At 43.9% G+C, this 11,990-nt stretch overlaps 1 protein-coding gene across 6 annotated transcripts in view; it reads right to left on the minus strand.

Annotated features, from left to right (window-relative positions):
- LOC147432302 (uncharacterized) overlaps positions 1-11,304 on the minus strand; it is a 59,977-nt gene extending 48,673 nt beyond the window's left edge. The window contains exon 1 of one of the 6 annotated variants that reach the window (XM_086492267.1): positions 10,565-11,297. In XM_086492267.1, the coding sequence (XP_086348393.1) occupies positions 10,565-11,178 (614 nt within the window). In that variant the 5' untranslated portion in view covers positions 11,179-11,297. Of the gene's footprint in view, positions 1-10,564 lie in introns of all 6 variants that reach the window. The other 5 variants (XM_086492265.1, XM_086492266.1, XM_086492262.1 and 2 more) reach the window with 5 other exon arrangements.
- Between the last annotated feature and the right edge of the window lie 686 nt (positions 11,305-11,990).

Below are 11,990 nucleotides of genomic sequence, written 5' to 3' on the forward strand. Positions count from 1 at the left end.
AATATCCTGATTTCAATTAAAAAGAATTACTCAAGAAAATAAGAAAATAAGAAAATAGTCCATTTAGCAACATCCCTCTCACTTATAAACAGTTGTCCTCAACTGTAGAGGTCCAACTGAACTGCTCTGATACCACTGTCACAAACGGGAGCGCATAGCAATATAAAATATACTCGGATAAATAAAATTTATCACTTAATATTGAAGCCAAAGGATATAGAGAGAAATAGATAGAGAGAGAGAGAGAGAGTGAGAAGATTGACACAGTACTGGGGACCAAAAGATGGGTTGGTCCCCCCCCTTAAAGAGAATCTTTTATTAGGGAGAATCTTTTTACAAGCACAAGAACCATAGAAAACCCCTACGTTCTAATTCTCTGACTCGATGGTCGTTCCTTTCCGTAAGGGAAATCCGAGAGACTAGTTCTCAATCCTTTTTCCGTATGTACTCGGAGTCGAGACTCCGCAGATAATTTCCGAATTCCGTTCCCGGAATTCCCAAGCGTAGGCCGAAGCCTTCTCACTTCTCCTTCGCAATGAAGTACCTGCAAACACACACACAAACACACGACAACAATTCGTATGGCAAATCCACAATAGATACCTGTCGCTCTTGCGTGGGAAAAGCGACTTCCGTGCTTCGTAGTCTCGCGATCTCTTGCGTTGTCTGGCGACAGAGTCCTCTCTTGCTGATGTTGGTAACTCCTCTTTCAATGAGTGCATGTGGTGCTTTTATAGCTCCTTGGCCACGGCACGAATAGCTGCTCGCGTAGAGATCGCGGTCGGGTTTTTTTTTTTTTCTGTTCTACCCGAAATAGGGAGAGAGAATTCGCTGGCTGGTTTTGTTGCTTTATTTTCTAAGTGGTTGCCCACTTATTAAGTGGGCGGCCGGCATATTTTCAAATTGGTCTGAACCTACCCAAAAACTCAATAAAACCTTATAAGTTAAAAACAATGCCTTTCATATTTTTAAAATTGGTCTGAACCTGCCCAAAAACTCAATAAAACCTTATAAGTTAAAAACAATGCCTTTCACAACATTTCCCAAGCGTCCCTGGATGCAACCACATGCACGAATGGCAATGCAAACATAGATTCCTCGTGGGAAAGCGTCTGCTCTTCCTGGAAAACTCGTTAAAATATTCCGGTTTTTAAGAAAAGCTTCTTAGAACCCATCTTTATTCTTGTGCTTGCGTCTTTACGTGTATTCCTCTTTCCAGTTCGGGTTCCCTTCCAAACCAACGAGATATTCCCTTTCCGATGCTCCCATCACCCCATCACGTGACGCATCAGGAATATTCGTTTCCCGGTCTCTCCCGCCGAACTAACGGTAAAACCCCTTCGCGATGCTTAATATCACCCATCACATGACGCATCAGAGTTTTCCGTTCCTGATGGCTTTTAATAATTCCAGTAGATCTACAGTTCCTAACCTTACGGTTCAAGTGCACATCTTTAAATATCCTGATTTCAAAAAAAAGAAATTACTCGAGAAAATAAAAAAATGAGAAAATAGTCCATTTAGCAACACTCTCTAGCCATTGAGGCTGGCCCATCTTTTCGCTTGTCCTTCTCCATCCTCGTCTTAGCTTGTACATCGGCAGGTACTTAGTTTAAAGCAAGAGGAGAATCCTTCTTGAGATGTGGGCAACCTAGTTTGTTAGGTGCAGTGGAATGATTGTTTGCGCTTTACTCAAGATGAGTGCTCCGAACTGTGCTCAAGGTTCCTTTTAGTTCTTATGGAAGAGAGAGCCTTCCGTTCTTAATGGAAAGTGCTATGATCACAAACAAAGTGAATGGACACAGTGCATGCAAGTGTATGAGATTGAGAGATAGAGAGAGAAGAGAGATACGACACCAGAAACGTTGTAAAACCCTCCTCCGAAGGCCCCACTCTCGTCGACGAGAGTGGTCTACTTATGATTGCACAATGTGGTACAATGACGATGCAATGGACTGATGCAACCTGTGACTATGCCCATGACGACGACGGTGGTGACGACGACGACCTTAGGGCTGAAATCTGTGGTCGTCTATCTGCTGAAAATCTGCAAATCTTTGGACTGTTTTGGGTGGCTGAAAATGACTGTTTTGGCTGCGTTTTCAAGATTGAAAAATGAGGTTCTTTTGCAACCAATTAGGGCTGAATTGTCTACTGTCGACAAAGGCTGAAAACGCTGCTGTCGCTAAGGCTGAAAACCAAAAAACGCTGATGTTGATTTGTAGCATTAGTAAAACTCTAGGCCAAACTGGTACTTCTTCTGGCGATTGGGGAGATCTGCAAACGCTAGGGGACTACAGAGGATGGCGATCATGCAAAGCTCGGAAAACGCCAAGAGATGGGGGTTACTGCTAGGAACAGAAAACGCTAAGGGGTTCTGCTAAGAAGGTGCCTGTTGAGCATGTGCTCCTGCTACCTCTTCTGCCAAATAGTGCTAGCTCTAGTTTGCTTATATACAAACTTAGCAAAATTGCCCTACCTACTTTTGTTGAAAAGTCACTTAAAAATAATATGTGAAAATGTCAAAATAGGGAAAATAGGCTAAATGCACTGGAAAATTCCCCTGACTGAATCTGATGGATTCTGAAGGGAATACTGATAATCATACTGTGTGCAACAGAGAGGATATGCATCTACACTAAGTGACTGGGCATGCACGGTCTACAAATAGACTCACAAAAGTGCCAGATCACTTCTAATCTACACTGACTGGACTGACTGAACCCTGATTATGCTGTAGCTTGTCCACGGACACATAGGGTTGGATGTGTCACGTGACATCCCCTCCTTTTCAAAGTGAGGTACTGGTACTGAACTGTATGGCGTCGAAGGAGATCGCCAATAGCATCCGGAATCCTGGAAGAGACTCTTCGCCGGCCCACGCTGATGTGTGGGTTGTGCGGTACTTGAAATTCATAAAGGTCTGCAACTTCTTCTTTGGGCCGCGCCGAAAGTGAGACAGTCTTCTGGATCTCCTTCCTTGCTTCAACTTCATCTAGAGGCCTGCTTCTTTCGTCTTCGAGAATCTCAATGGCTGAAAATTCCTGAAACCATTTCCAACACAAAAACATGAACATACCTATTCCATGTAAAGTGAGTGGGGAAAATCTTGTCTTTGCTAAAGACTGTGTATGCAATGTAGATGAACAAAGAGACGGAGTGACAACCCGTTCATCAAACACATGCAAACAATGAGATCGAATCTTTCTCTTATGATCTAGAGCAATCAACTGTGGCAATTCACAACGGAAATGCGCATGCTTAGTGCTCATACTTTCATGTGTTCGTTCAGAAATTGTGTCATGTCAAGGAAGAGACATGGAATGTGACTTCCTTACATACATACTTTTCAACTTTTCATGAAAAATCCCCAAACTGACTCTGATGGAATCTCATGGAAATGCTTATGCTTATGCGGTGTGCAACCAGAGGATATGCATTTACATTAAGTGACTGGGCATGCACGGTCTACGAATAGACTCACAAAAGTGCCAGATCACTTCTAATCTAAACTGACAGGACTGACGAGAACCCTGTTATGGTGTAGCTTGTCCACGAACACATAGTGTTGGATGTGTCACGTAACATCCCCTCCTTTTTAAAGTGAGGTACTAGTACCGAGCTGCATGGCTTTGTAGTCTGCCAACAACTCTGGATAATCCTTGAAGAAGTTTTCGTCTACCCACACCGCTTCATGGGTTCCTCGATCTTTGAACTTCAAAAAATATTGTCGTACTTGTTTCTTCGAACCATGGCGAAACCGATGCAACAAGACTTGCTCCGGCTCCATGACTTCAGCTTCATCGATGATCTCCGGTTCTTCTTCTTCTGAAACGTCCTTTGAAAGTGTTTCAGGGTGCTTAAGGTTCCTTTTGTTCTTATGGAAGGTAGAGCCTTCCGTTCTTAATGAGAGAGTGCTATGATCACAAACAAAGTGAATGGACACTGTGCGTGTAAGTATATGAGAAATACGACACCAAGGACGTTGTAAAACCCAAGTTCCTCGTGAACTTAAGAACCCAAGTCCACAAGAACCCACGATTGCAGAATGGTCATCACTCGAAGCGGCATGGATACTTCGCTTGGAGGTGATGAGCATGAGAGAGGCGAAGAAGAATTTTCCCCACCAAGAGGTTTTTCCGATCCTCCCCCTTCACCATCTACGACAAGGATTGCGCTAACTCCTATGGAGGAGTTGGACCAGGAAAGAAAAGCAGAAATAGAGCGTGAACACAAAGAAAGAATGGCAGCCATAGAGCGTAACTACACAGAAAGAATGGCAGCCATAGATCGCGAGAACAAAGCAGTAAGGCAAGAGATGTTGCGACTCTTTTCTCGAATGAAGGCACAGATGCAAGAGAATCGGGAAAAGGAGACTCTCTCAGTCTCTACTTCTCCAAAGCATCACACACAGGATTTGCATGATTGTGTGAAGTATGATGATGAATTAAATGACAATGATTTGCATGATGCTTTGAATTACAATGACCAGCATGATGATTTGCATGATCAAGATATGATTTCTCAGAAGCATAATGATTTGCATGATCAAGATGTGATTTATCACAAGCATGATGAGTTGCATGAAGATGATGTGATTGTTCACAAGGATGATGTGTTAGTGGATACTTTCTGTAGCGAAGCTAACCTCGTTGTAGATTCAATCAATCACAAAGAACCGATCTTGGCTTTCGAGTCGAGGTCCAAAGAACCCCCACGGGACGATTCGATCATTCAGGAAGGATCAATCTTGGCTCTCAAGCCTAGGTCCAAAGAACCCTCACAGGAAGTATTATGTGTTCGCATGATTTATACGCACGCATTGTTCGAATGTTTCATTCGTGATCGTTTCCGGTATTTTCGTCAACATCTTTATGTGATCCTTTTTCCTAGGCATGACATACTGTATGTTGAGCACGTTTCTCTCATGGATGAGCACGAATGTATGCGGATTTTTCGTGAAAAGCTTGAAACGTTTGTATGTAAGGAAGCCACATTCCATGTCTCTTCCTTGGCATGACACATTCGTAGAAAGAGCACATGAAAGTATGAGCACCAAGCATGGGCATTTCCATTGTGAATTGCCACAGTTGATTGCTCTAGATCGTAAGAGAGAGATTCGATCTCATTGTTTACATGTGTTTGATGAACGAGTTGTCACTCCGTCTCTATGTTCATCTACATTGCATGCACAGTCTTTGAGGAAGACAATATTTTTTCCCTTCACTTTATATGGAATAGGTATGTTCATGGTTTTGTGTTGGAAGTGGTTTCAGGAATTTTCAGCCATGGATATTCTTGAAGACGAAAGAAGCAGGTCTCTAGACGAAGTTGAAGCATCGAAGGAGCCACAGAAGACTTTGAGTCGCTTTCGGCACGGCCCAAAGAAGCAAGCGTTGCAGACCTTTATGAAGTTCAAGTACCGCACAACCCACACATCAGAGTGGGCCCACGAAGAGTCCCTTCTAGGATTCCGGATGCTATTGGCAATCTCCCTCGACGCCATACAGTTCGGTACCAGTACCTCACTTTGAAAAGGAGGGGATGTCACGTGCAAGGTTGGATCAAAACGTACGTACGGATCGGTTCCGTACCGTATGGACGTTCTATACTGATCCGTACCGTACAGAACGATCCGGACATCTTTTTTAAAATTTTTATTTTTATAATAATTTTGTTATTGTGGGAAGCCCGTACGGTGCTGATTTAAAATAAAGCTAAGTCCCTTGCAGTAGTTACATAGTATGTGGTTGTCTTGTAAAACATGTCTTTGAATGTCTCTGTAAGTTGTTGGCTTCTCTCTTGTTTTTTATTGAAATGTCCTAGAAAATTTAGAACTTTGGGGTTTTTTTTATAAGAGTACGTATTTTTACGTACATAAAAAATTTTCCTGTACGAAACAACATACAGTACGTACATATACGCCACGTACAGTACCTTTGGTACCACCTTGGTCACGTGACATCCAACCCTATGTGTCCGTGGACAAGCTACAACATAATCAAGGTTCAATCAGTCCAGTCAGTTTAGATTTAGAAGTGATCTGGCACATTTGTGAGTCTATTCGTAGACCGTGCATGCCCAGTCACTTAGTGTAGATGCATATCCTCTAGTTGCACACAGCATGATCATCAGAATTCCCATCAAAATCCATTAGATTCAGTCAAGGAAATTTTCCAGTGCATTTAGCCTATTTTCCCTATTTTTTACATTTTTCACTTATTATTTTTAAGTGACTTTCCAACAAAAGTAGGTAGGGCAATTTTGCTAAGAAAATATATAAGCAAACCCGAGTTAGCACTTTCTGGCAGAAGAGGCGGCACGAGCACATGCTCAACAGGCACCTTGCAGAATGATTGTTTGCGCTTTGCTCAAGATGAGTGCTCCGAACTGTGCTCAAGGTTCCTTTTAGTTCTTATGGAAGAAGAGAGCCTTCCGTCTTTATGGAGAGTGCTATGATCACGAACAAAGTGAGTGAATATTGTGCGTGCAAGTGTATGAGACTGAGAGAAAGAGAGAAGAGAGATACGACACCCGAGAGTTTGTAAAACCCTCCTCCGAAGGCCCCACTCTCGTCGGCGAGAGTGGTCTACTTTTGATTGCACAAAGGTGTACAATGATGATGCATGGACTGATGCAAACGGGGACTATGCCGATGACGACGATGATGACTTGGGGCTGAATTCGATGCTCTTCTATCTGCTGTCCACAAAGGGGTAAAGGCTGAGAATCTGGACCACTTTGGGGGGCTGAAAATGACTGGTTTGCTGCTGTTTTTATGGCTGAAAATGACTGGTTTTGTCGAGGTTCATATGATGATAAAAAACGCTGAGGTTCCTGCTCTATCTGGCTGTGTTTTCATGGCTGATTGTACCTGCTACAAACGCTGTCATGGCTGCGTTCCAATGCTGAAAACGCTAACACAAAACGCTGAAGTTTGCAGTTGGGCGGGCGATCCAAAAACGCTAATGGCTGGGAGTGTTTGTCGCAAGGGAAAACGCCAAGGGAGGACACTTGATGGCGATGGCTTGCTGGGGATGAAAACGCCAAGGGGGAGGAAGTATATGGCGATGCTAAAACGCTGGGAATGGCTCACCAAGGGATGGCTTGGGGAGGTCTTGTTGACAGAGGGAGGGAGCACCGGTTGCTTGGGAAGCATGCTGTGCTCTTTGTTCATCTGCCCAATTGTGCTAACTTGGGTTTGCTTATATATTAACTTACCCAATTTGCCCTACTGAGTTCCCAACAAAAGTCACTTAATAAATAAGTGAAAAATGTTTAAAATATGGAAAAATAGGATAAATTCACTTGAAAAATCCCCAAACTGACTCTGATGGAATCTGATGGAAGGGCATGCACGGTCTACGAATAGACTCACAAAAGTGCCAGATCACTTCTAATCTAGACTGATTGGACTGACGGGAACCCTGTTATGGTGTAGCTTGTCCACGGACACATAGGGTTGGATGTGTCACGTGACATAGTTTCTTATGGTCTTTGAAACACTTGCCTTCTTGCATGTAAGCCTTGAGCCGTGAGGGAGTAAGATATCTACTTTTCTAGACTCCCTCTGGCTTCTTTTCTTGACCCTTGGGCTCATCTGAAGGTCGCTCCCGAGAGGTGGTGTCTGTGAGTAGAGAGAGGCTTCTTTATCGCATGGCTGATTGTACCTGCTACTGTACCGGCTACAAACGCTGTCATGGCTGCGTTCCAATGTTGAAAATGCTAACACAAAATGTTGAAGTTTGCAGTTGGGCTGGCGATCCAAAAACACTAATGGCTGGGAGTGTTTGTCGCGAGGAAAAACGCCAAGGGAGGACACTTGATGGCGATGGCTTGTTGGGGATGAAAACGCCAAGGGGGAGGAAGTGTATGGCGATGCTAAAACGCTGGGGATGGCTCACCAAGGGATGGCTTGGGGAGGTCTTGTTGAGAGAGGGAGGGAGCACCGGTTGCTTGGGAAGCCTGCTGTGCTCTTTGCTCATCTGCCCAATTGTGCTAACTTGGGTTTGCTTATATATTAACTTACCCAATTTGCCCTACTGAGTTCCAAACAAAAGTCACTTAATAAATAAGTTAAAAATGTTAAAATAGGGAAAAATAGGATAAAGTCACTTGAAAAATCCCCAAACTGACTCTGATGGAAATGCTTATGCTTATGCGGTGTGCAACCAGAGGATATGCATCTACATTAAGTGACTGGGCATGCACGGTCTACGAATAGACTCACAAAAGTGCCAGATCACTTCTAATCTAGACTGACTAGACTGACGGGAACCCTCTTATGGTGTAGCTTGTCCACGGACACATAGGGTTGGATGTGTCACGTGACAGTTTCTTATGGTCTTTGAAACACTTGCCTTCTTGCATGTAAGCCTTGAGCTGTGAGGGAGTAAGATATCTGCTTTTCTCGACTCCCTCTGGCTTCTTTTCTTGACCCTTGGGCTCATTCGAAGGTCGCTTCCGAGAGGTGGTGTCTTTGTGAGTAGAGAGAGGCTTCTTTATCGCATGAAGGTACTTAACTCCTTCGAATGCAAATTTCAAGCAATAAGTGCAGATTGCATCATTATATGAAGGTGTTACGAGGATACGACTTCTTACTCTTTTGTAGTGGCGGTTGGAGTCCAATATCAAATTTTCCGCATCTTTTTTTATCAAAGACGAATGAACGGGGGACTCTAAGAAGTATCTCCCATAACTTGTCAACATAATCATAATCAACTTCATGCTCTTTTTGGGAGAGCCTATCCCATTCTTTCTTCACATCTGATTCAGATTCCAAAGAAAGAAATTGAGCATCGAAATGCTTTTAGAAGTACCCTCAATCTTTTGGTTTACGTCCTTCAAGGATCGCCATGAGCCAATAGTTGCTAGCTACTTTCTTGATATACATACTAACACATCGTAACTTGCATCATCCTAAGAAATTGCCTTCTACAAAGGGTACTTCAAATTGGTGAATAAAAGCAAGAGCTTTATTTATCATCCTTCTTCCATTGGAACTCTCAAATTTGATGTCTATCTCAACTTTGAACGTCTTCTTCTTGTGGTCGAGAGCGTTTTTTGGATATAGCTCTAGAATCCTTATAAACAAGAATTCTTCGATGAATATTTCGCCGATCCCAGTTATGTTCCCTTGGCTCCCTTGGTTGATCAATAGGTTCCTCCGGATCTAATTGTAGAACTTGTTCAGGGTTTATATTGTCCAAATTTTTCATAAATGAATAACTTGGAGAATAATTGGGCAGGAGGTTGCTCTGACATCTAGAAAAGGCTCTCTCTCTCCGAGAGAGTAACAAGAGTCATGGCCACCTACAAAAGAAAGGACTCCCATCAGCATCTGAAATATAGGCAGCCTGAACCACGATAGGAAGCCAACTAGGGTGAAAGTAGTAACAACTACCCCCAAAAAACACCAATCCCCAAATTGGACTAGAAGCCTCCAACAAGCGTCCACTGCCACTACACAACCAATGTCTAACCAAAGATCAGAAAGGAAATTAGGACGTGGACGAGGGTGAGGAGGCTAAAGTGAGATACCGAGTATTCCACAACAAAGAGGAAACACAGACATCTCTAAATGGGACCCACCAAGGAAAAAATCTGAAGACACTGAAGTGAGTAGCCCAATTGTTGAAGGTGGCGATCAAAGAGAACAGAATCGGGCTAAAAATAGCAGAATCAAGTGTATTATCAAGTGTATCTCCACCACAATCAAAACCAATCTCTAAAGAGGACGAGTTGTAGGAGAACTTGGTAGAGAGGACGACCTCAACAAGCAAGCAAAAAGGAAAAAACAAGGGGAAGAAGAGGGAGGGGAGACCCACATTGGCCACTCATACACACTTACTCAGGCCTTCAAGTCAACATTCCATAAACAGAAAGGATGAAATGACAAGCCACTGACACACCTACTGAGGCCAACTCAACTCAACATCCATTACCACACAACAAACAATCAGCAGAAACAAAAATCATCACCCCCATTCCCACACCCACACCCTCACCACCACACACCCCCCCAAGTCATAGGCTGAAAAAAAAAACACCAACACACACACACAAAAAAAAACAAACCCCACAAGGCACAGGACAGCATTCTGTGCTCAGGACAGCATTCTGTGCTGAGGTTGTCAAGAATGATACATGCGATTATGCATGAGAACTACTTTGCCTCTTACATCAAGTAATAAAGAAAATTCATGACACAGGTAATTCCAAGCCTAAAACCAATCGGTCACTTCCTTTGAATCTTCAATGGCCAATTAGTGCTGGGTTTTAGGCTGATCAGATGCAGCATCAAAGAGAAAATACACAGCACAGTTGGCTTCAGTGTGCACAAGGGGAGATGCCAAAAATGCTGCTGGATAGTTTTGGTATACATTCACTACCAAGTTAAGGGTCCAGATGGTATGAGCATAGCTCGAAATTAAGCTTATTTTCATAAGAATTCTGTGGAAAACTTGATTTGCCACCATTGGTGGCATCTCTAAATTCTCAAAGTTAATATTCTCTTTGAAACTCTACATGCAAAAATGCCCACTCAAGGGGGGAATTGGCTTACTCAGATGGAGGATGTTCTTGGGCAGGTAATGGGGAATCTGCCAGCTCAGGTAAATGTTGGTCTTGGGCAGGGGGGAGGGAGGGCTGCTCACTTGAATCAGATGGGGATGGGGGCTTTCCTTCTTCACCATCAGAGAGGCCAGTCTCAGCAGCCTCAGCCTCTGCCTCTGCTTCTGCTTCTGCTTCTTCACTCATGGCCCTCTCTGCTTGAAGCACCGGCTCATAGTAGTCGGAATTCTGCTCCATACATTCTTTAAGTAAGAAGGTGACCTTGTGGCATTTTTCGACCATGTCTTCCTTAGCCTTCTCTGCCTGCTCCACGCATTCCTCCCACTTGGTAAAGCTATCCCGGCAAGGTCCGCTCTTCATAAAGAGGCAGAAGCCGCACTCCCCGGCCTCTTCTTCCTCTCCTTCTCCCTCCTCCCCTTCGTCACCATCTCCATTTTGCTCTGTATTCTCCGTAATGCTACTACTCAGTCTTTCTGCTCCAATGCCCTGCTCTTCACCTTCTGGTGGTTGCGATGCTGCTGGCTGAGACCCATCCTGTGAGGAGTTTGCTCCTTCTCCGTCCCCCTGCGATCCGTCACTTGGAGTGTCCGGTGCTGCGTCTGCCATGCTCGGCTCACACAGCGAGCGATAAACCCTACTAGACACAGTAATGATGCATCGACCAGGGGTTTAGCCTCCTAAGCGAGAATTTACTTGATGACCAGACAGAGAGAGAGAGAGAGAGAGAGAGAGAGAGAGAGAGGGGGAGGGGGCGAGGGGGGGGGGTAAACAATTTCAACGAGCCTAGAACTCAAGACGTGTTACCCAAGATTGGAGAGCACTTATTTTTAATTTTTTTAAGAGAGTACAAGAATTTTGAAACACACGCACACACCCTATGTACAATGGCCTCACAGGTCATCCCATCACACACACACACACACACACACCCAAATATGGGAACAGTCCCCAAGGACTTAGATCATGTCTTCAGGTCGCCAAGGATTGAACCCAAGACCTTAAGCACATAGGCTATGACTCTACCAACTGAGCTAGCACCCGTTGACTCTCGAGAGCACTTATTGAAAGGGTGTGCACCTTTAAGAAAAATTGTTGGTGTGGCACCTATTTCTATTTCAATCAGAATCTTCTTTCAAAAGCGTCAAAGTAGTTTTTGTGTAGTAGGAGTAGTAGGACACAGCGGTGAGAATTTTGCCCCAAACAGTAAAAACATTACGAGCAATGTTGTCCTCCTTTAATGTGTGTGTTGGGTTCCTCATCGGTGTTCTCTCGTCCATGAGTGCTCCCTCCCCTGTGGCAACTTTACAAGCACCGCATTCAATCCCTCTAAAACAACTGATTTGCACCTCAAGGGTGAGGTGAGTTTAATACCTCCAACTTAATCAAGATTGTCACTCTACCCCTTCATAAAGCAGCAA

The sequence above is a fragment of the Adiantum capillus-veneris genome, chromosome 20 (assembly GCF_014529385.1).
Source record: "Adiantum capillus-veneris isolate H3 chromosome 20, ASM1452938v2, whole genome shotgun sequence".
NCBI classification, from domain to species: Eukaryota; Viridiplantae; Streptophyta; class Polypodiopsida; order Polypodiales; family Pteridaceae; genus Adiantum; species Adiantum capillus-veneris.